This window comes from Enhydra lutris, unplaced genomic scaffold (genome assembly GCF_002288905.1).
Source record: "Enhydra lutris kenyoni isolate GAN:26980312 unplaced genomic scaffold, ASM228890v2 scaffoldscaffold30, whole genome shotgun sequence".
Taxonomy (NCBI): Eukaryota; Metazoa; Chordata; class Mammalia; order Carnivora; family Mustelidae; genus Enhydra; species Enhydra lutris.
Window position 1 is genome coordinate 22,499,809 of NW_019154114.1, and position 23,876 is coordinate 22,523,684.

At 52.6% G+C, this 23,876-nt stretch overlaps 1 protein-coding gene across 2 annotated transcripts in view; it reads right to left on the reverse strand.

Annotated features, from left to right (window-relative positions):
- Window positions 1–13: 13 nt before the first annotated feature.
- Window positions 14–23,876, reverse strand: part of LOC111152747 (Fanconi anemia complementation group A) — a 61,563-nt gene continuing 37,700 nt past the window's right edge. Inside the window, exons 22-43 of one of the 2 annotated variants that reach the window (XM_022511346.1) lie at window positions 20,695–20,808; window positions 19,488–19,624; window positions 18,987–19,057; window positions 18,495–18,591; window positions 18,231–18,418; window positions 16,668–16,764; window positions 14,907–15,083; window positions 13,465–13,538; window positions 11,618–11,746; window positions 8,213–8,297; window positions 6,625–6,791; window positions 5,980–6,085; window positions 4,886–4,945; window positions 4,631–4,735; window positions 3,765–3,877; window positions 2,833–2,971; window positions 1,844–1,918; window positions 1,435–1,537; window positions 893–968; window positions 493–649; window positions 284–376; window positions 14–129 (exon numbers count right to left, since the gene is read on the reverse strand). In XM_022511346.1, the coding sequence (XP_022367054.1) occupies window positions 22–129; window positions 284–376; window positions 493–649; window positions 893–968; window positions 1,435–1,537; window positions 1,844–1,918; window positions 2,833–2,971; window positions 3,765–3,877; window positions 4,631–4,735; window positions 4,886–4,945; window positions 5,980–6,085; window positions 6,625–6,791; window positions 8,213–8,297; window positions 11,618–11,746; window positions 13,465–13,538; window positions 14,907–15,083; window positions 16,668–16,764; window positions 18,231–18,418; window positions 18,495–18,591; window positions 18,987–19,057; window positions 19,488–19,624; window positions 20,695–20,808 (2,471 nt within the window). In that variant the 3' untranslated portion in view covers window positions 14–21. Of the gene's footprint in view, window positions 377–492; window positions 650–892; window positions 969–1,434; window positions 1,538–1,843; window positions 1,919–2,832; window positions 2,972–3,764; window positions 3,878–4,630; window positions 4,736–4,885; window positions 4,946–5,979; window positions 6,086–6,624; window positions 6,792–8,212; window positions 8,298–11,617; window positions 11,747–13,464; window positions 13,539–14,906; window positions 15,084–16,667; window positions 16,765–18,230; window positions 18,419–18,494; window positions 18,592–18,986; window positions 19,058–19,487; window positions 19,625–20,694; window positions 20,809–23,876 lie in introns of both variants that reach the window. The other variant, XM_022511347.1, reaches the window with a different exon arrangement.

Sequence of the window (23,876 nt, forward strand, 5' to 3'; positions counted from 1 at the left end):
TGTGCACTGCGCAGGGTCCAGTCAGAAGAGCTGGGGCTCCTGGTAGAGGTCCGCATCAGGCACCACCTGCTGTCTGCTCAGGAGGGCGGCGCTCACTTCCGGGTCACAGTCTCCACTAGTGGCCAGCAGCTGCGAGAAAACAACTGTGCTCAGCCCCCTGCGGCTGCCAGGTAAGTGGGCACAGTGTACGTGGCAGATGCCGGATCATTTCTGCTTGGGGCGTTGCACGTTTACACAGTGACCTGGACGTACTGCACACACCAAACGAGCATCTGGGTGTTACCTCTGCCATGTTCGAGAAGCTCTTTTGGGGGCACCTAGGTATTGATTGCAGCAGAAAATGACGAGCTTTTGTTATCAAGCCTACGGGGTCACCCTGCAGAGAGGACAGGCAGAGCCCCAGGTCAGCGTGCTGTCAGGGGCCACGATGCCCCCACCTGCTCACTGTGCCAGGAGAGCTGGCCACACAGGTCTGTGAGATGTGTCACCTGCCTGGCCCTGGAGGTCCTGACTCCTGGTGGCTAGAGCCGAGACTGCACTTGTCTCCCCAGCCACGAAGAGACAGATGAGCTTTAGGTACATGTCGACAGCGACGTGCAGGAAGGCATCTTCCCTCAGGAGGGCGTCTTCATCGAAACAGGAGAGAAGGCTGAAGGTAAGAGACAACATGCCTCGTGACTCTAAGACGGCACAGAGGAGGGTGGCAGTCGGCACGAGCAGCGACTCATCAGAGGAGTGAAGCGACGGGCATCTTGCCCACGTGGCGAGAGACCCACAGTGGTACTGATCCAGATGGGGGAAGGGGTGACCCCTCCTTGGACCACACACAACCCCCCAGGTGGGCACTCCGCTGAGAGTGCTGCCACACTACCAGAGTGGCAGGTGCACTTACCTGTAGAAGGCAAATGGCAGCAGCCTGATGTGTGGGTCTGGGGCCAGGCGGAGGAGGACAGGCCCCAGGCCACCCTCTGCAACCAAAGTGGGGAGGGCCGGGTTTAGTTTTGTGGCTGCCTCCCCACCCCAGCACCAGCATGTTCAGGACACCTCAGGTGCCTGGCTGGTGTCGGGGGGGGGGGCTGTCCCCATGCTGGAGGGCAGAGCCTGGGAGGTAGACCCCTACGCCCCCACATAAGGGCTCAGTGGCACTCTGGGACCCTGAGGACTCCACTGTTTCATTGTTGAGAGGAGTTTATACTGCATTTACTCTAAAATGTAGTTTATATACTTACCAAGCAGATAGACTTCCAAAAATGAGTTAGTACTTTAAAGCCCAAATGTTCATACCTACCCAGTGGAGTCATTTTTGGAAAAAGGACTAAACAAAGTGAGGACCACAGCCTGCGTCAGCTGGGTCACCTGTCTTCCCCAGAGATGGCTGGTAACTGGGACAGACACAGGCCGTTCTCTGCTGCCAGGTCCCAGGGACTGTCTTACCTGCCTCTGTCAGCTGAAAGAGCGCCAGCCAGGATACCTTCCTCTTCTCCAAACACCCCAGGATCTCTGCGCAGACGTCCAGAGCCTTCAGGGGGTCAGCGGCCTGTGGCCCGCACGAGAGGAGGCTGGCTAACTGCTCAGACAGGCCCACGGCGGGGAGGGGTGACCTCTAGCCCAGAAGGGAGCCCTTGCTCCTTCTGATGAGTCATGAATGGTGACTATAGGGGATACAGGCCAGGGACCCCCGTGCCCAGGTTCTGAAATGAGACCTCAGAGAAGAGGCCCAGGGCCTAGGGGTTCTTTCTTCAACAAGCACAAGATTCCTGAGGATCCCTTCGATATGAACGATCCAGGACCCTCCTCCCAGAAGCCCTCCTTGGGAGGTCTAGGGCTGGGAGAGTCGCCTTACCTGAGGTCCTGAGTGTGGGGTCAGGTGAGACGAAAGCAAACCCATTAAGGAGAAGAAGAACAGGACAAGCAGCAGCTGCTGACAAAACCAGCGCCTCAGAACACAGAGCCAGCCGGGTGCGCCCTCCGAAAGCCACTAAGTGACGCATGCGGACACGTTCTTTGACTAAACATTTATAGACGCAGAGCATACGTTTTTCCTTAAGTAGATCTTGTCGGGAAGGAAAATTATATAAAAAAACTTCAATTTTTTTTAAATTTTAAAAACTTTAAAGGGTAATTCGAGAATAAACTCTTAGAGACTGTGTCCTCTTACGTGTGCCTTTAACACAGCTTGTTAGCGCGACCGCAGGAAGAGCTGTGCCGCGGGCGGGCGCCCCGCTGCCGGGCTCCTGGCCTAGAAGGGCGTTTATGAACTCCCTCGAGGTAAATGCAGAAGTCTCTCCCCACCAACCCTGGCGGGTCCACCTCTTCCCAACCCCCTGGAGCGCACCCAGGCCGGCTGGGCTCACTCTGGATATCGCCCGCTCCCTCTGAGCACACACAGGCCTCAGAGGCTTGAGGCCACTGAAATTGCTTTCCAACAATTTTTTTACAGTAAATTACCAAAAACCTCAGGCAGGCCTATATGTCCTGAGCTGACCGATGACTTTCCAGTTGACAAATGGTTTAGTTCGGGGAGAGATGAGGGAGCTAAGGCTATGGGACTAGGAACAAAGAAGGTCGCACTGCCCTGGTCTGGGGAGGGTAGAAATAAGCTAAAAGCAATCAAAAGTGTGACATGGAAGGTTCCCGTTCTGTCAGTAAACCTGACAGTCCACTATTACTAAATCTATGAACGTGGGAAATCTCACTTCCTAATAAAGTCACAAGAATGCATACTTCCGTCCTTGGAAAAGCACAGTTCATCAGGTGAACCCAGAGAAACAGAGCCGACTGGAACACGGATCGAAAACAAAGTTCATGAAAGTGAAAGAACTCATTTCTTGCCTCCTCTCTTTGGCAGTCCAGCTTCTCGAGCTGGCTCTTGATGCTGCTTTTGCCGGCTTGCTGGATGGCAAAGTGTAGCGCTGCAGCGGAGAGCCAGGCCGGGCCCGGTGGGGGGCGTGCTGAGTCGGCGGAGAGGCAGCTAGGGGACAGAGACAGGTCACCACAGGAACCGCAGAGCCATGTCCCAGCAGAAAGCCACCAGCCCTGCTTACCTTCAAGGTGGGACAGCCGGGGGTGGGGGTGGGGGGCTTAGAGTCTGCAGAATCACCCCTGGCTCGGCATAGGGACCTAGAGGCCGCTATCTGGGTCCAGCCCCCAGTTGCCCTAACCTGCTTCTGTGCCGTGGACATGAGGAGGGGGTGGGTAGGGCCTGACCAGGACCCCGGGTCCTGACTGCCCAAGATTTGCAAGGTTGTGGGTCCTAGAACTCTCAACCTGGAGCTCACCACGCAGACCCCTGGCTTCTGGGTCCAGCCCTCCTCCTCAGCCCCTGCTGTGACCGCAGTGTGACGCGCAGGTGCCTCGGCAGGTTAAAAACAAGGCCCCAGATTAGTGGCATATAATGTGGGAATGGGGCGTTTCTTGTTTTCTGGGAGTTCAAGTGCTCTGGACGCTGCCACAGCACACAGGGATAGGAGGCCAGATGGGACCACAGCCCTCTCCCAAGCCATCCCGTGCCGGAGACTGCCAGCTGGGACCTGCCTCTCTCACATCCGTGTGATGCCGGCACTGCCGGGCCTGGAGCCAGGAGAGAGGCAGTGGGGCGGAGAGCTGGGCAGGGACCTGCTAGCTCAGGTCTGCTCCTTCCTTCCGTGTGGCTCCTGCCCAGCCTGCCCTAAGGCCTCTGTCCAGCAGCCCAAGGCGTTCATGGAGGTAACCTGTAGCAGGTCCTAAAGAACATCTGTGCTTCCTCCTGCCGTCGTTCCACGCACCTCCTGCCGAACTGCCGGGCCTCCCCCAGTCTCTGCAGCTCCCGGGGCAGTGGGCCCTGGAAGCAGCTCCTCCACCGGCTGCGAAGGTCAGGCTCCAGGCGCGGCCACCACAACTTCCAGAAGAGAAAGATCACCGGTCAGCAGATCAGGGGAGGCTCTACTTGGACGCCTTTTCAGTCCCTACACCCGAGTGACCAGCGAAGATGTGCCTGACACCAGCAGCACAGCTCACAGTCACCCAGTGCCTCCGACCTTTTAGGACGGCCTCATGTTCTCCATCCCAGGTTCAAGGCAGTTCTGCGAGCGAGCTCGTCCTCCTCTGTGGAGGACGCCCACGTCCCCACTTGAGCTGGTGGTGTGCACACACGGTAACTTTCGCACTGAATTCCACCCACACGAGCCACAGACTGTGTGTGAAGCCAAACCACTCGGTTTGAGCTTGAAGCCGCTCAAGTCCCAAGGCTGCCAGGAGAGCTGTGTGGGGTCAGGACTCCAGGAAAGCCAGCGAAGAACGCCGCCCCCCACCAGGAACCCCACACCCACGTGAGGGCCAGGCTGGCAGGGGACTGGGCCACCTCTCAAGTCTTGAGATGACCGTCTGTCAAGACAATGGGCGGAGCCCAAGTCGGGAGCTCAGGAAATTAGGGTTCACCTTTAGCCAACACAGAACCAGAGCAAAGCCACGCCCCGACATGTTCCCAGCAGGTGCAGGCAGGGCGGCCGTCATCCTCCATGCCCACAGGTCCGCCTTACTCCCTATTTCTCCTCATGCATTTGCTCCTGAATGACAAGAACCGGGATGCCGCCCTGGGCCCCCAGTCCCTGTGCCGGCCCTGGGCACAGCCCAAGAAGGTGGCTGCACCTACCAGAGCAGAGGTCAGGACTATGGGGCACTCAGTCTGGCATGCGCTCAGGACCAGGTCTGCGGTCAGGGCGGGGTTTCTGCTTTGTGAACAGGCGTTGAAGAGCCCCTGCAGGAGAGAACATGCCAGAAGTCGGTGGTCTGCACGTGTGCCCCGCCCCAGAAAGGCGCCAGGGCCTCAAAGCACCACTGGCCATGAGGATCCAGCCCAAGAGGTCTCAGCGGGAGATCTGGTAGGCACAGAGGGCAACAGAATTACCCTGAAGAAGTGGACGGTGATGTCATGGGTCAGGGCACTTCCGTGAGAGCATAAGTTTCTCTGCAAAAGAGCACGGGCCGGTGAGCGAGCACCCGAGGGGGCCAGTGGTGGGGGCGGGGGCGGCGAGTGCGGAGAGGCTTCGGCTGTGCTCACGGCGCCACTGCTGACCTCGGAGGCCCGGCTTTGGGTCCGCCTGCGAGGCTGGCCCAGCGTCTCAGCGTCTCACTGCCTGGCCACGTGGAGACGGCCCCGGCCTGCTGGCTTCGGCCCCACACAGGCCAGGAGGCCAGTGCTGCACTCCCTGCTGGCCCTTTGCCTGGGATGGCACCTGGCCGCCCCACCTCCGGCTTCTCTGCTCCGCTGGCCTTCACAGGCCCTTCGGACAACTTCAAGGGAAACTTCCTTTGCTAAGGACCTAAGGAGCACCTAGTCTCACCTCCCCTGCTTTCTCAGTCACCTTTTAAAGCTCTGTGTCACTGAATGGAAACTTAGTTCAATTTTTAGTTCTATCTGCGCATTTTTAAAAACTAGAAGACATCTTCAGGAGTGGAAGTTGTTCTGAAATACGTAGAAGGTGCTTATTCCTGGTGACCTCACTGACCCTGACTGGGCACATGCAGGCTTTAGTCTTTCTGGGTGAGATCTCGGGGCACCTGACATGGCACAGGGTGTACAGCAAGGAAGCAGGGCCGACTGGTGGGAACGGCGGTCTTTCGGCACCACTGGCCTTTGTACCTGAAACGTCCGAACTGGAAAGAAACGGAGGTGCTTGGTCTGCAAGACTTTACGGATCTTGACGGCTGAACTTGCAGCAAAGCTCTAGGAAGGCACTGAAGCTTCGGAGGAGCCGAAGCTGGTCTCTACAACTCGCTGGCCCCAGTTCTAGCTGTGGGAGGAGGGCTGGGCACACATCAGCCCCAACTGTCTCGGCTTCCAGAGCGGTACCCCCATTCTTGCCCACAGCAATCCCACATGGGCTGCACGCACTGAAGCAGTTGGTTCCAAGTGACCACAGCCACGTTCACAAATCTTCCAAGAACCAGATCACCCCCCGCCCCCGTCCCTGCAACCCAAGGTTGCTTGCCCGCACCTACCAGCTCAGAGTTGACCAACCGGAAGAACTCCGTGCAGTCAGGGGCGGCTGGCTGTTTGGCCTGGGGGCTGCTGACGAGAACGGATGGGGGCAGACCGAGGAGGATCCTTGCAGGAAAGAGTGTGTCAGCGGTGACGGCACAGCCCACTAACTTCACTCCTTGAGAGCTCAGGCTCGGAAAGTAACGGCCTTGCCTCCTCGCTCTGGGAACCAGAGTCCCCCTCTGGGGCTGTGCTGAGCACCTGGGCCCTGCGGGGTCCACGGCCAGCATTCACGTCTTAACCCCAAGAGCCATTCTTAAGTGGCACAACAGGCAAGTGAAAGGAGGCACCACAGTCTTCACAAAGCCCTTCCCGAGAACCGGGGGATTATGTGATATCCCACTCATGAATACAGCGACAGTGAGTATCTGTACGCACACATGGTTTTCCCTATTTTGATATGCATTATTTGGGCTTCATCATTCAAAGCAGTTCCTGGGTCTGAAGGGGAAGGCTTTAATCCAAAGCTTCAGACCCTGCTCTCTCCATGGGAGCCCCGATGAGAAAATGCTGTTGCAGGCTGGGGACAGGGCACAGAAACAAATGACCAAGAGAAGAGAAAACTCAGTGTAAAGACAGACTCTCTATGTGGTGCGCCGTGTTACCATTTGTACACAAGTAGCTCCCGCTGTCTCTGAAGGCGGGCGGCCACATCCCAGCCGCCTGCCAGAGCCTGGAGCCGGGTGCGGAACACTCTGAAAAGGAAGTGCCCCTGCGAAGGACGGCAGCTCTGGGACGCCGCTGGGCCCTGTTCCAGGTCAGCAACCATCTCCTGCAAAAACAAGGCCAGAACGTTCGTACTTTTATCGCTGGTTCCAGGTGATTGTGCCCAAATGTGAAGGCACAAAGTTCTCAGGGCCATAGGCCCCCGTCAGGACTGTGAAACGGGGCTGAGTGGGCCCGAGAGAGGGGTCTCTCCAGAGGAGCTAGAAATGAGTGGGACAAGCCTTTTTACTTGAAAATCATTGAAAATTTGCAAAAACAATAAGGACAGTACAGTGAACACCTTTACCAGACTCTCCTAGGGCTAACATCGTACTGTTTATCATTCGCTCTTCTACTGTGAACGCACAGGTGTCGCACGTACACACCAGGCTCAGTACCACGCTCAGTACAGTGCCTGCTACCTCACATCATACACGTGTGTGCAGTGTTGCCACACGTCCACATGCGGAGACCAAATAAGCCAAGCGCCCACGTCGCAGCACTGTCCGTGCCACGTGTGACCTAAGCCCCATGACACACTCCATTTTCCCTCCCCACTCCCTCTTCCTACCACAAGCCCGTCAAGCCAGATGTGGAGGATAAGAGGTCAAGAAGAAAGCTTGGAGGGCTGGGATCTCAGCTTTGCGGGATATTTTACTCATTTGTGGGTAAAATTTCCTAGTGTCCAGGCCACCTGCTCCATGGTTTCTGTCCCTTCCAGTTTCTCAATTCAAGCACTTAAAGAGCAGCAGAAAGCACCCACAGGAAGCGTGAAATCCACCACAGGATCCTGTCAACACGGAGCCATACACGGACTTCCAAAGGCAGACTGCCAGTGCACACCGTGGACGTGGAGAGCAGAGGGGGCTGACGTGGAGAGCAGAGGGGACTGTGGTTTGCACTTTGACCCCAGAGCCTAATCTCTGGGTCCAACTTTTTATCATCCTGACATGCCCCAGGCCTGAGGCAAACTGCGCTTTTTACTTCAAAACAAGAGCCCCGTTTCCACACCCTCTAATGTACAGCTGCTTTGGTGAAAAGAGCCCCCCAGCCTGGGGTGGTCCCGGGTGACCCCGTGAAAGGGCAGTCTCTCAGCTGCTCCTTCGCCTGCTGGAGGTTTTTATGTCCTTTCTCAGAGCCCAGCATTCAAATGGAGCAGTTAGGAGTGGACCGCAAGGGGTGGACAGCAACCCCTTTACTACCAAAGTTGGTATCTTCTCAGTTTCCTCTATTTTCAAATTTTAAATGTTCCTAAGCGTGGAGACGGTTCTGACACCACTGATTTTGTTTCTGTATTTTTGGGATATTCATGGGTGAAGCGAGCACACTGTCGCTCTGGGTCTGATCCGTTATATGTGTGACGTCAGTTTTCATTCTGCCGGGTTGCCTTAAGACATTCACAGTAAATACCTCAATAGCAGATGGCCGTGAAGTGACAGCAGATGACAGACGCAGTGAAACACACTGAGTTTTCATCTTCTAACTCACCTGCAATCTGGAAAAAATATCTCGATTTCCTGTGCAGCTACCGAGAACCAAATCAGAATTCTCTGAGCAGTCGTAACTCCTCAAACTGAAACAAAAACATGATAAAAGCCTTCTAAGGGTCTCCTGATGTACAGGCTTTCTGACTTCTCCTCCTACCTCCAGAGGCCTGTGGTCACAGGGCCAGGAGGTCCCAGGGGACCACGTGACACCCACAGTCATCAACAACAAACAACAAACCTACAACAAAATACTAGCAACCCCAATCTAGTGACATCTAAAAACAATTATGTGCCATAACCAAGTGGGATTTATCCTAAGAATGGGAGGTTGGTTCAACACCCTGAAATCCTATCAGTAGAATAAAGAAAAACCATGTGAACATCTCTATGGACACAGATAAAACATTAGACAAAATTCAACTCCCTTTCATGATAAAAACACTCAACAAACTAGCAGCAGAAAGGAACTTCCTCAACCTGATGAAGGCCATCTATGAAAAAGCACAGCTCGTGTTGTTCTTAATGATGAGAGCTTTCTTCCTAAAATCAGAAGTAAGACAAAGTTCTCTTTCATCGCTTACATTCAATACCACTGGAAGTTCTAGCTGGGACAGTTCAGCCGGAAAAAGAAATGAAAGGCAACCAGATTGGAAAGGAAAAAGTTAAACCATCTCTATTCACAGATGATCTGTCCTTGTATACAGAGCATCTTAAAGAATTTGCAGTAAAAAACTATTAAAGCAAATAAACAATTTCACAAAGTTGTAGGACAGGTGATCAATATACAAAAATCAGTTGTATTTCTTTATACCCATGAATAATCCAAGAATGGAATTAAGATAATTCCATCTACAGTGGTGGTAGAATACCTAAGGATAAATTTAACCAAGGAGGTGCAAGACTTGTACAATGAAAACTCTAAAACGTTGAGAAAATTATAGAAGACCTAAATAGATCAAAAGATATCCCATGTTCCTGGACAGGAAGAATCAGTGTCGTTAAAATGATAATAACTACCTATAATTACATACAGATACAATGCAATCCCTATCAGAATCCCAGCTGGTTATACTGAAACCGGCAAACTGATCTGGAAATTCAGATGGAATTACAAAGGACGATCGCTTCTCGGCCTTTTGGCTAAGATCATGTGTGGAATTACAGAGGACCCAGAATTCCCAAAATAATCTTTGGGGGGAAAAAAAGGAAGTTGGAAGATCCACATTTCCCAATTTAAAACTTCCTACAAATCTACAGTAATTAATACATTGTGATACTGGCATAAGAATAGATGTATACATCAGAAATAAAATGATTAAAACAAACAAACAAAAAAAACACGGTGTATACACCAAAGTCAATAGAGAGTCCAGAAATAAACTTTCATAGGTGTGGTTAACTGATTCTCAGCAAGGGTGCCAAGACCACTGAATGGGGAAGGACAGTGTCTTTAACAAAACCTGCTGGGACAACTGGATGTCCATATGCAAAAGACTAAGGGTGGATCCTTACCTTATTCCATAAAAATTAAATCAAATGGATCAAAGACCTAAAATAAGAGCTAAAACTAAAAATAATCTGGACTTCATCAAAATTTAACACTTCTGTGCATCAAAGGACTCCCATCAAGGGAAGGAGTGAAAAGATGACCTCCTAGAATGAGAGACAACATCTGCATCTCGCATCGGATAAGATCTGGTATCCAGAATACATAAAGAACTTTTAAAATGGGCAAGATGTGACGTCTCTCAAAGAAGATACACAAACTCAATAAGCAAATGGAAAGATGCTCAATATCATTAACCAGCAGAGAAAAGCAAATAAAAACCCTAATGAAGGGGCGCCTGGGTGGCTCAGAGGGTTAAAGCCTCTGCCTTTGGCTCGGGTCATGATCTCAGGGTCCTGGGATCGAGCCCCACATTGGGCTCTCTGCTCAGCGGGAAGCCTGCTTCCCCCTCTCTCTGCCTGCCTCTCTGCCCGCTTGTGATCTCTCTCTCTGTCGAATAAATAAATAAAATCTTAAAACAAAAACAAAAACAAAAAAACCCTAATGAAATATACCGCTGCGTACCCATTAGAACGGCTGTTATCAAAAGATAACATTAACTGTGTTGATGATAATGTGGAGAAACTGGAACCCTCTGATACTGTTGGTGGGAATGTAAAATGGTACAGTTTTGGAAAAAAGTCTGGTAGTTCCTAAAAAAAAGTTAAGATATGACATAGCGGACTGGTCAATCACAGACCTGTACCCCTGAAACAAATAATACATTATCTATTAATTTTTAAAAATACCAATTGAAAGGGGAAAAAAAGATATGACTGAGCAATCCCATGTAAAGGCACATGCCCAAGAAAAATGAAAACAGGAGCACAGAGAAGTCTGTACACAAACGTTTGTAACAGAATGATTCAGTCAGTAAGTGAAAAACCAAATGTCTGTCAACTAATGAATAAACAAAATGTGATCCATCCTTCAATGGAATACTGTCCAGTAATTAAAAAACAAAACAAAACGAAGTTCGGACACATGCCGTAATGTAGACTAACCCTGAAGACATTATCCTGAGTGAGCTAGACACAAAGGACCTCCATCTGTGTGGAATGTCTAGGATTGACAAATGCAGAGACAGAAAGCAGATTCCAGAGTTGACGGCATGGAAGAAATGCACAGACAGTCACTGCGTTCACTGTGCACACGTCCTCGTTCCTCCCTCCTAAGAGAGAAACGAGGAAAGAGGACTGGCCCCAACCGGAGTTTGCCTGGTACTGCAGGGGCTGTTCCCGGCCACTAAGCACCGCTAGGAGCATTCCCAGCACTGTTGCAACGTAACGTGACTTGTGAGAGTTTTGCTAACTAAGCGATGTGTTTACAGATCCTTGTGGGGAAGGGAGAGGCCGTGGGAAACATAAAGGCAACTGTCCTTCCTTGTGTCTTCAGTAATCATTTCCATGGACCGTGTTTCTGAGAGGGTAACAAGATTCGTTTTCTATGATTTAATATGATACACCACCTAAAATGTGGAAGACGGAATTCACAATCACGAGGACAGAGACTAACAGAGACCAGCTCAGCAGGAAGGCAAACCCAGCTCAGCCTGCACGTTCCAGGGAACTCTGCCCTGCGGCAGCCAGCCCACGCTAGCCTACTCATTCTAACCCTTACGCTTAGTGACCCAGGTGCCAGGTGCCAGAGCAGAAAGACGAGTCATTGCCACTGGCAAACCTACACACAAAGAAAATGGATTTGGAAAACTCACCTTCACTTCAAACAGACTCAGACTTGCCATCAGGATATGTTCAACTGTGCTTTGTAGAACACAATGTAGACCGAGAGAAATAAAAATGCATTCTTAGAACTACCGAAATTAAAAGTGTGATGCTTTTTGGCATCAGCATTCCTCACCTGTGGCAGAAGTCTATCAGCACATCGACAAGAACCGAGCACGCGGTCTGCAGCTCCCCATCACAACCCCCCGCAGCGGACGGCGCGGGGAGGAAGTGCTCACGGATCGCCCACTGCTGGAAGTCCCACCTGCAACAGCAAACACCGTCTGCGTGGAGAAAGATCTGAGGGACTGGGGCTACAGGAAGGCCCCCTACCACAGTCAAGACCCCCTCAGGGGCCATCCCCCTTGGGTCATTATCCCAGGGTCTGCCAGCAAAGGTGTCCGGATCTGGACCAGGCTCTCAGGTGCTCACAGAAAAGGTCCTGAGGATGTATCGACTGAAAGCCTCAGCCAGGGAACCACTGACCGTCCATTTCTGCAGAACGAGCCTAACCCAAGTAAGACGTTTCCATAGACCCACGAATGGGCAAGGAACCAGTGAGAAACGTATTTGTGCTACTTGTAGAATTAAAAAAGGAAAGGCCTAAGCACAGCTCCAACATAGTGATCTGGGGGTAAGAAATGCTTACCATGGGTCCTCACGCTAGACAACGTATTCCTTCTTTTCCTAGCAAAATAGAGGAGGAGGATGGAAGGGAGGGGAGACCCCAGGACAGACGAACCCATGCACAAAGCACTCAGGTGGCTGGGCACAGACCTGAGCAGCAAGCGGACCTCCATCTTGTGGGAAAAGCAGTTATTCTTGGCACGGTTCTGACTTTATCTCTACTCGCTCCTCCTAGAACCTGACACCACGAGACAGCAACCCCTGCACGTGACCTGTCTCTGACCACAAAGGGACAGTGGCTCAGGGCGGCTCACGCTGAACCCTGCCCTTGGCTGGCCCCCGGGCGCTCCTGTGCCCACCAACTCCACTATAGCCCCAGCACGTTTCCCTCCCTGATCGCAGGACCCCCACACCCAGGGGCTTGTTGGCACCCCACTCTCACACTCACAACAGCACATTTCTCCTCCCTGTCGTCTGCAGAGTTGGCCCTGGGACCCACAGGAGCTCAGACCTCGGTTTCCCTGCTCCTCCTGCCACACGCTCAGGGCCGGCGCTGCTGGCAGTGCCGACCAGCCCTCTGCCGGCCATCGTGCTCGTCCCATGGGCGAGGTGGATGCCGGCCGGCCGGCCGAGAACACACCCCAGCCCCTGCAGCAGGGCCCCGGACAACCAGGACTCCACTGCGGCTCCTCACTGCTCGGCCTTCCCTGCTTCGCTCCCACCCAGCGGAAGCACATTTGCTGCCGCTGCCATGCCCTCCCCGGGACCCGTTCTCAGAGCCTTGTCTGGGGTCCCGATGCATTTTAGCCGTCTGCGTGCTTGACCCCAGGCCCACTCGGGGTACGCGTGTGAGCAGCTGCTGGCAGGAGTGCCCACTCTGGGCTGTCAGGGCAGAAGTGCACTGCCTTGTGCCCCTGTCTGCATGAAGGTGCCCTAAGGGCAGGCCTGTCTCGTCACAATGCACCCCATGTTCAAGAACATTCTAGAAGTACCTGACGAACAGGAGGAACTCAGTAAATGTTTCCTGAAGGAACAAATGAATGAAACTGTGCTTGTCAGTTAACGTTAACTGAACGTTGAGGATATGAGAAGACTTAGACTTCAAGATAATGCAGAAAATCTTACAGCATTTTGAAAGGCAGATCCCCTACCCCCTTTTAAAGATTGTATTTATTTGAGAGTGCACACGGTGGTGGGGAGGACAGGGCAGAGGGAGAAGCAGACTCCACACTGAGCAGGCAGCCTAACCCGGCTTGGTCCCAGGACCTCAAGATCATGACCTGAGCTGAAATAAAGAGATGTCTCATCGACTGAGCCCCCCGCGGCGCCCCAAGGCAGATGCCTTTCGACACTTACCTTTCCATATCCGAAAGAAAATCAAGCTCGGGTTGGATTTCCAGCTCCAGCCGTAACCAGTCTCTGTAAGTCAACTGAGAGAAAAGGACGACGTGAACACCACAGTGCGGACAGGACGCAGAAACCACAGGTCAGCTTGGTGACACTCTGCTGTCCCCGGGGCACGACTGGCAGCCTCACGCGAAGGCAGCTGTGCGCCTCCACTGGTCTCTGTCCTCTCGCCGTTCCTGGCGGTCAGCCTGAGGCTCTGACCCTGAGCCCTTGACGAAGAACTCAGATATTGCTTCGTTTACCTCTGAGCGGGAGGCTCACGACAGCCGCTCAAACTCGTCCTCTGAGATGGAATTCTCCAGCACACTGCCTGGTTTTGAACAGTTAACCTGGGACATCTGCACCGTGCTCAGTTCCTGCACAGCACCGCCGTCACGACGGCAGTCGCGAGTGGGGCGAAGTCACCACAGCACAACACTCCCAGTAGCACAGGTGTCACTCTGGAATTCTTGCAACGCTTCCACGCGTGAACGTGGACTAATCTCAAAACCTCACACTGTGTGTAAAAGTGCACCTCCCAGGGGTGCTGGGTGGCTCAGAGGGCTAAAGCCTCTGGCTTCAGCTCAGGTCATGATCTCAGGGTCCTGGGATCGAGCCCCACATCAGGCTCTCTGCTCAGCAGGGAGCCTGCTTCCTCCTCTCTCTCTGCCTGCCTCTCTGCCTACTTGTGATCTGTCAAATAAATAAATAAAATCTTAAAAAAAAAAAAAAAAAGCACACTGCAGAAATGCGCACGCAGCACACTCCCTGTCAGGACCAGAGCCAGCGATACAGAGTAGCTCCCTGCTCAGGGACACACGCACGTGTCCACATCCACAATCACCCGAGAGCAGAGGGGCGGTGGCCGAGGAGACACCGGCTACGCTGCCCACGGGCAGTGAGTGCTCCCAGCGCGTTGCTTGTGCTAAACACACGCTGTCACACCTGCTCTGGTAAAAGAACTGAATAAACAACAATTGAGAGTTTCTTCTCTAAAGACCGAAATAAGCAAACACGCAAGGAACAAATGAAGGGTTATGAACGGGCAGCAGACCAGGAACGTAGCCTGTTGGCTGGAGCAGGCCGAGGCCCCCCGGTGACCATGCTCAGAGCAGGCCCAGCCCAAATCGGAGCCTGGCAGCTACGCTCCAAGGAGATGTTTATTCACCCTTACGACCTTCTGCAAAACGTTGGTGCCAGGGGAAGTGGGCAGAGTAGAAATGACCTTTCAGTCTTACTTCTTACGAGGCCGTGTGACTCAGCGGTAACACCCAGCGCTTTCCTGCAAAGCTGCCTCTGTGCTGCTTCAGCTCCGGGCTGGCCCACCATGTCCTCAGGACACCCCAAATCTATCCGCAAAACCCCGTGCGCTAGGACCAGGTGAGAAGCAGGAAAAGGGCAGTGGGACCTACATGAACTTCTTTCTCCTTCAACAGTTCTTGGAAGGTTCTCTGTTTCCACAGACAGAGGGCGGCTCGCTGCCAGTCCGCGGACGGCAGGCACAGGAGCCTCCAGGGAAGGCCGGCTGCGTCCTCCAGAGATGGGGGTTCTCGGGCTTCTGAGAACAGCCTGAAGAGAATGAACTGGAACTGAAGAGACACAATAAAGCTGGTTGTGTGCCCACGGCAAAGCAGCTAGGAGACCCTGTGGACACCCGGAGTGGCCATGCCAACGCCTCCCGGGGCACTCTGGGCTCTGTGGTTCAGCTACGGATGTAATTTCGGTGACCAGCCCTGTCTGTAAATGTAGGCGCACGTCTGTCTGTCTCCTGGGACGCAACACCTGGAGGCAGGATTGCAGGTTCTAAACTGTCCCCCACATGGTGGGGCGGATGTGACCCCACAGCTGCTGACGGCGCTCTCCCCAGCCCGCTGCTGGCACGGGTGTTTCCACTGAAAGAGGATGCCAAGTGGAGAAGCGCCAGACTGTCTGGGAGTACATTTATGTCTGCCACTAGGAGATCAGACTTTTCTTGATGTTCCCTGAGCTACAGGCTGCTCGAGGTGACCAGGGGAGGGATAGGGACACCCCTCAGAATTACACAAGGTTGGACCAGGAACTTCCTTGTCTGGGCCACCTCCTAATCTCTGTTGCAGGCTTCAAAATGCAGGCACCTGAGCCTAGGTTCCTCAACACCAATGACAGGAGCACAAGTGTGCCCAGACCCCACTTAACCCATGGGCAGGACCAGGGTTTCTCAATGGATTCTAATGAGACGCCTGGAACGAGATCTGCATTTCAACTTCATAAGATGTTCCTTAAAACTCCACCAAAGGAGTCACGCTGGTTTCCATTCTAACTTCAAGTTCACTTTTGCCACCGAAGGTTTCTAGTACACATCTTTAAATTTCTCTGCTTTTGGGATGCCTGGGTGGCTCAGTCAGTTAAGCATCCAACTCTTGATTTTGACTCAGCTCATGACCTTAGGGTTAGAGATCGAGTCCCACATCAGGCTGTGTGCTCAGTGCAAAGTCTGCTTGAGATTCTCTCTCTTCCTCTGCCCCCCCACACCCACCCTGTGCTCACCTCCCTCTAGAATAAATAAATTCTCTAAGTTTCTCTGGTCTTGTAATAAATACAACAAGCATTCAATAGATGAGGGAGGTCTTTTGAGAAAATCAGAACTCTTGTTTAAATACAAAGATACCTTCCACAAATATTTATCTTTTAGTATACCTATTTCACAAAAATCAGTGTCTGTTTCTTTTTAAAAAAGGAGGGACAGGGGCGCCTGGGTGGCTCAGTAGGTTAAGCCTCTTCCTTCGGCTCAGGTCATGATTCCAGGGTCCTGGGATCGAGCCCCGCATCAGGCTCTCTGCTCAGCAAGGAGCCTGCTTCCTCCTCTCTCTCTCTCTGCCTGCCTCTCTGCCTACTTGTGATCTCTCTCTGTCAAATAAATAAATAAAATCTTTAAGGAAAAAAGAAAAGGAGGGACATTCATGGTCTTTGTCATCTTACTTGCCCCCTTTCATCTTAAGTCTGCGAGCAAAAGAGAAAGGCCGTGTTCAGCCACAGCAGACAGGTGAGGCAGCCCCCAGGACACAGTCTGATGCACAGGAGAGGAAAACTGTGCAGAGAGGGGGCGGGGAGAGAGCAGAGTGCTGGGCCTTCACTAGAAACCTGCACGAAACTGGAGCTGCACCGAATGCAGAAAAGGATGTGGACAGACCTACCTTTTTCAGGAGGGCTGGAGATAAGCAGCTGTACAAAGTATCTTGCAACACAGAAGGAGACTTACACAAAGAGTAAGAAATTGCCGCTGTACAAAATCTGAAAATAGAAAACATAAAATGTACAAATGTGCTGCATGCAAAATAAGGAAATAGAACAGTAGTGTGAATTTCACAAAACTGAAATGACTGGATTCTACACCAGATGTCCCAAGGGGCAGTCTTGGTCTCGGTTCGGGGCCAGGCTGGCTCCCCTGAGCCCTCGGGAACCGGGCCCCATTACACCTGTAGGTCTGAGCTCTGTCTACGCCGAAGGCACAGACCCAGAAAACACAGCAACGGTCAGACTGTTCAAGTACAGGCTTGCCTTTACCACATGTAAAGAGTCACGGCGGGACAAGAGCCATCGAGTCAGATGGGGCTAACGGTGCTGCTGACCTGTCATCTGAAAGGGTTTCTGCTCACCCAGTCACTGTTCCTCCCTGCAGGAAGTCTGTGGAACCAGACAGAAGCAGGCCCAATTTTAAACTCGGCCTATGGTGGAGACTTTGCCTGCCTGTGTTGGGTTATCAAGTGTTGGGAGGAAGAGCCCGATGAGAAGAGACTGACCCCGGGGCCGAGGGGAAGGGAGGAAGGTGCTGAGGAAGGAAGGGGGACCAGGGCACCTTCACGAATGACTGCTGGGGGGTGGATTCTCAGTGTTGCCCAAAGCCCCTCAAAGGCAGACGGCTCTGCCTCCCGCTGGGGAGGGCTCAGGGCTTCATGGCAGCCATTCCAGCACAGGTCTCTCCCCGCTCTAATTCCTGATGTCTTCTGTCAGTTCTGTCCATGGACCGCAGTCCCAGGCCCAGCAAAGAACTCTCACTGGAGCTTCCTGGCTTCTTCCCTGACCCTCCATCTCCTCACCCTGGGACCAAGTCCAGCCTCCCAGGGCCCCGTCCCTGCCCTCCCTGGGGGGGCAGCCGCTCTCACCTTCACCAGCCCACCTCTCCTCAGCACCTACCGCCCCCCACACACAAGGGCGGGGATGCGCTTCCACCCCAGGTCCTGGAATGCATCTGGCCCACAGTGGCTTTTGAAGGAACCGTGGAGGTATATGCTAGCACCAACTTCTAGAATGATGGGTCTCGGAACCCTTTCAGATGACCTTTGGACTGGACAACTCCAGGTGCAGGAACTCACCCCAAGAAAATAACTACTGGCTACAGGGAAGCCCAGCAACCCAGCCAGAAGGATGGGTCCAACTGGATACCAGGCACCCCCAAGACAAAACCCAGTAATGCTCGCCTCAACCCAAAGATGGCCTGACGACACAGGAAGGGATCTACAGTCTATCGCTGATGTCTTAAAAGGCAGTTAACAAACATGATCTCATGTTTGTAAACAAGGAAATACACACGGAAATACAATAGAAGACTCAGGAAAGACATGTACTAAACGTTAAAGGGTGATTATCTATGGAGTGTGTCTGTTTTGGCCAGTTTTATCTGATGAGAACGTGCTCCTCTCTGGAGAGCAGAGAGGCGGTCAGGGTTAGGGAACGGAGGGGCGGGAGGAGCAGCTCACTTCAGGCAGAAGAGTGAGGTCTCCGCGGTTCCAAACGGCAGAAGGCTACTGAAGAACTCTGGGACAGGGAGGCTCTCGGCGGGGGCAGGAAGGGCCACGTGCACGTCTGGGAGCGCAGACCTGGACTCGCTCAGGTGCACGACCAGGGCAGCCAAGCCCAGCACGTGGGAGGCACTCAGGCTTGGGCCCTGAAACGGGAGACGGTGTTTCTCCAGGAAGGAGGGCAGAGCCCACATCCCAGAAAGAGGGAGGCAGCGGCCCTACCTGATGACGGAGCAGCTGGCAGAGCCGGGTGAGCATGACAGGGAGGAGCCTGCGTCCACACACAGTTGTCACGAAGCGCGCAGCCCAGGGACCCTGCCTGCAGAGACAGCCGCGAGACCAGCAGTCTGGCCAGTCCTGGCCCTGCACGGCCGTCCCATGGAGTCCGCTGCGTGAGCCGTCACACACAGGAGGCCCGAAAAAGAACTGGGCTGTTCCCCAAACAGCGGGCTCCCCTGCGGTGCTGCTCACCCTCCGCCCTGTCTCCACCCGAGCAAAGTCAGCACGGCCCCGCCACCCCACCTGGGACCCCCAACCAGGACAGAAGGCAGAAGGCAGGACCCAGGGTGAGAGCCAGACTAGGGACAGACAGCCACGCTCCTCGTCCTCATCATGGAAGACAGGGAGAAGCTCACTGCACCGGGGAGACCCGCTCTCAGCCCCCGGCCGCTGTGCGCAGCCCCACACCACCCCGGGAAAAGCACCAGCCTCTACCTGTCTGCTGGTGTGAAGCTGGAGGCCGCCATCAGGTTCTGACAGAAAGAAGTCAACAGGAGGTCCGCGACCTGACAGAGACAGAGAGACGGTCACTGAGGGACAGAGTCCTGGAGAGAGCCGGAGCCCGACGGACTGCTGACGCCTTGGACACGGCAAAGCAGGTGCACATCTGCGGAGGAAATGATCACGCTGACCGGCGGCCGAACCCCATTCCCGAATCCCGACAGATGGCAGCGTAGGTGGCCCACAGTCCCGGCCCTGAGATGGTGCAACAGGGAACGGTGTCCGCACACCTCGTCTCTATAGGCCCAGAGAGTCAAGAGTTTTAGGCTTTGGGGCCACAAACACCATCTGCTGCGTGTTCTGCAGAAATTTAAAAGGAGTCTGTACACGCAGAGGTGGGGGTGGGCTGACCCCGGGCGGAGCAGGCCCAGCTCCCCACGTCTTGTTTCCCAAACAGGCCCACTCGACGGCCCAGCACCCACACCCCGCACTCACCTCCTGTTCCTGCTGCTCCAGGTGTGGAGCCCGGAGGCTGAGCTGGACCCGTGAGAGCCCCAGGCTGCTGTCCTCCTCGTCCGGGCCCAGGATGGAGCTGAGCCGCTCGGAGACCAGTGCCAGGTGAGCAGAAAGAACTGCAGACGAAGAAGGCCACAGTGAGAGGAGCCAGACAGCCACGGACACCCAACCATGCCTGCACCTGGGGCTGGCTCTGCCTATCCTGGGCGCATGTCCCCCAGGAGGCGGGGCAGACTGCGACACGAGACGGGCACGAGATGCCACAGAGCGGGGCCAGAGGCTGCACACTGCCTTTTGCCCGGTTCTCTGAGGGGTCCACGTGCTCCTTCGCCATCAGAGACCTCCACTTTGCACGCACACTCTCGAGTCCCCCTCACGCTGTTACACCGGCTGAGGCTCCGCGTCCCACCGCCAGCCTCCAGGCGCAAGGCAAGGAAACAGGCCACCAGGCCCGCTGGAACCGGCAAGTGTGCGGCTAGAAACAAGGCTGACCGGACCTGTCGGGATCCTGCTGAAGCCCGGAGGTCCCGCCCCGGCCTTCACGTGTCCCTACTTCATGGGAGTGCAGCTCTGAAAGGCCACACACACAGGGCGCTGGGTGCCACCGCGAGTGGGGACACTAAGCTGGCGTTGGGAATATTTCCTCTGGGAGGCTCTGACCGAATATTCTGTCCTCGTTTGAATACAATGGTTTATGATCTATAAAAACTTACTATACTTCCTGGGTAAAAATATGGTTTATTTATTTTAGATTCTGCATTTTTCCCAACAAAAATCTCTTCGATATGAGACATCAGTATTTGATTTTATGGACTGCCACTCTGTAGTGTGAACCAGTCACATTCTTCCTCCACAAGCGAACATTTGTGCCTCGCCATTTTCTAGGACCTCATCGCACAGAAGCAGAGGCCTAGTGCTTAGTGGCCCTGCTGGTCAGTAACTTCAGAAAGACACCCAGAGCCTCGGAACGCCAGTGTTCTCCCTCCCCATCATCTGTCCTGCTGGACTGGCGAACGGCAGAGCGGCCGTCCCTGCTAAGGGTCTATGACAGCCCGAACGAGAGCCGAGCCCTGTCCAGCAGCCACCAGCGCCGCACTCAGGCTGAACCGAACTCAGGCCCCGGAGGACACCCACGCGGCCCGCGAAAACCCGCCGCAGACAGCCCCGCCCTCGGCCAGGTCCTCACCATCACCCTGCTCGGGGTCTGCCACGGCGGCTCGGAACTCTCTGAGCGCAGCCACAAGCCGTCCCAGAGGCTCCTCCCTGCAGGTGGCGTCCGCCGTCGTCCCTGGGGCTGCACCTGGGAGACGACAGGACACACAGCCCTGGACGCAGCTCGTCGGTGAGAAGGGCAGACAGAGGCGCCAGACGAGGGGAGGCGCTGCTGGGCACCGATCACTGGACCAGAAATTTGTTCATAAATGTTTAACTTAAGAAAAAACACGGTTTATGCACAACATGCCATAAAGATTAAAATGTAAAGAAAAAGGACCAGAAGCAGAGTGAGGGAGTCTGGGTGGGGACATAGGATTGTGGATGAGTGACAATTTATTCCATTTCTCCGAATTTTAAGTAACATTGTCATACTGTTTTTTATGACAGGGTATTAAAAAAAGAATAAGATGTAAAGAAAAAAGCTGAGGGGGCGCCTGGGTGGCTCAGTGGGTTAAGCCTCTGCCTTCGGCTCGGGTCAGGGTCTCAGGGTCCTGGGATCGAGCCCCACATTGGGCTCTCTGCTCAGGGGGAGCCTGCTTCTCTCTCTCTCTCTCTCTCTCTCTCTGCCTACTTGTGATCTCTGTCAAATAAATAAAATCTTTAAAAAAAAAAAAAGAACAAAGCTAAGAATTAGTATATATGATTACTAGCTCTCAATATATATTGCATAAATTTATGAAAAAAAGATCTGATCACATATTTGTAAAAGAAAAATGTTCCTTTTTTTTTTTAAAACACATAATGTCTTGCTTCAGGGGTATAGGTCTGTGATTCATCAGTCTTACACAATTCACAGCACTCACCATAGCACATATGTCCACCTCCAGTGTCCATCCCCCAGCTGCCCCACCCCTCCCACCCCCTCCACTCCAGCAACCCTCAGTTTGTTTCCTGAGATTAAGAGTCTCTTATGGTTTGTCTCCCTCTGGCTTCATCTTTCTTCATTTTCTCTAGATTCCCCTGTGATCCTCTGCCTTGTTTCTCAAATTTCACACATCCATGAGATCGGATCGTATGGTAATTGTCTTTCTCTGATTCACTTATTTTGCTTAACATAACAGCCTCTGGTTCCATTCACATCATTGCAAAAGGCAAGATCTCAATTTTTGATGGCTGCATAATGTTCCATTGTATATACATACTCCACATCTTTATCCACTCATCTGTCGATGGACATCCAGGCTCTTTCTGTAGTCTGGCTATTGTGGACATTGCTCTTATAAACACTGGGGGGCAGGTGACCCTTCGGATCGCTACATTTGTATCTGTGAGGTAAATACCCAGTAGTGTGATTGCTGGGTCGGAACGGAGCTCTATTTTTAAGTTTTCGAGAAACCTCCATGCTGTTTTCCAGAGTGGCTGCACCAGCTGGCATTCCCACCAACAGTGCGGGAGGGACCCCCTTTCTCCGAGTCCTCGCCAGCATCTATCGTTTCCTGACTTGTTAATTGTCGCCGTTCTGACTGGTGTGAGGTGGCGTCCCACTGTATTTCCCTGATGCCAAGTGATGCTGAGCCCATTTTCACGTGCCTGTTGGCCATTCACATGTCTTTGCAGAAACGTCTGTTCATGTCCTCTGCCCATTTCTTCATTGGACTATTTGTTCCTTGGGTGTTGAGTTTGGTTAAGTTCTTTATAGATTTTGGATAATAACCCTTCATCTGATATGTCATTTGCAAAAATCTTCTCCCATTCTGTTGGTTGTCTTTTGGTTTTGTTGACGTTTCTTTTGCTGTGGAAAAGCTTTTTATCTTTTTTTTTTTAAGATTTTATTTATTTATTTGAGAGAGAGATCACAGGTAGGCAAAGAACCAGGCTCCCCGCTGAGCAGAGAGCCCGATGCGGAGCTTGATTCCAGGACTCTGGGATCACGACCCAAGCCGAAGGCAGAGCCTTTAACCCACTGAGCCACCCAGGCGCCCCATGAAAAGCTTTTTATCTGGACGAAATCCCAATCGTTCATTTCTGCCCTTGCTTCCCTTGCATCTGGAGATGTTTCTAGCAAGAATTTGCTACAGCTGAGGTCAAAGAGGTTGAGGCCTGCGTTCTCCTCAAGGATTTTGATGGATTCCTGGCTCACATTTAGCCATTTTGAGTTTGTCTTTGTGTGTGGTATAAGGAAACAGTCCAGTGTCATTTTTCTGCATGTGGCTGTCCCAATTTTCCAAACACCGTATGTTGAAGAAACTATCTTTCTTCTATTGGACATTCTTTGCTGCTTTGTCGAAGATTAGTTGACCACAGAGTTGAGGGTCTATATCTGAGCTCTCTACTCTATTCCATCGATCTATGTGTCTGTTTTTGTGCCAGTACCATGCTGTCTTGACGATCAAAGCTTTCTAATGTATTGAAGTTAGGCATGGCGATGTCCACAGCTCTGGTTTCTGTTGTTGACATTCATCTGGCTATTCGGGATCCTTCCTGGTTCTGTAAACTTTTAGGATTATTTGTTCCCTTTCTGTGAAAGAAGGTGATGGTATTTTGATAGGGACTGCACTAAATGTGTAGACTGCTCTAGGTGGCATAGACATTTTTACAATATTTGTTCTTCCGATCCATGAGCATGGAACTATCTTCCATTTCTGTGTGTCTTCCTCAATTTCTCTCAAGAATGGTCTATACTTTTCTGAGTAGTGATTCTTTGACCCTCTGGTTAGATTTATTCCTAGGTAATCTTATGGGATTAGGTACAACTGTAAATGGGATTGACTCCTTAATTTCTCTTTCTTCTGTCTAGCTGTTGGTGTATAGAAATGCAACTGATCGGGGCGTCTGGGTGGCTCAGTGGGTTAAGCCTCTGCCTTCGGCTCGGGTCATGATCCCAGGGTCCCGGGATTAAGCCCCGCATCGGGCTCTGTGCTCAGCGGGGAGCATGCTTGCCCTCCTGTCTCTCTGCCTACTTGTGATCTCTGTCAAATAAATAAATAAAATCTTAAAAAAAAAAAAAAAAGAAATGCAACTGATTTCTGTGCATTGATTTTATATCCAGTCACTTTACTGAATTCCTGTATGAGTTCTGGCAGTTTTGAGTGGAGTCTCATCTCATCCGCAAAAAGACAGAGTTTGACTTCTTCGCTGATTCAGATGCCTTTTATTTCTTCTTCTTGTCTGATTGCTGAGGCTAGGACTCACAGTGGTCATAGTCAGTAACCC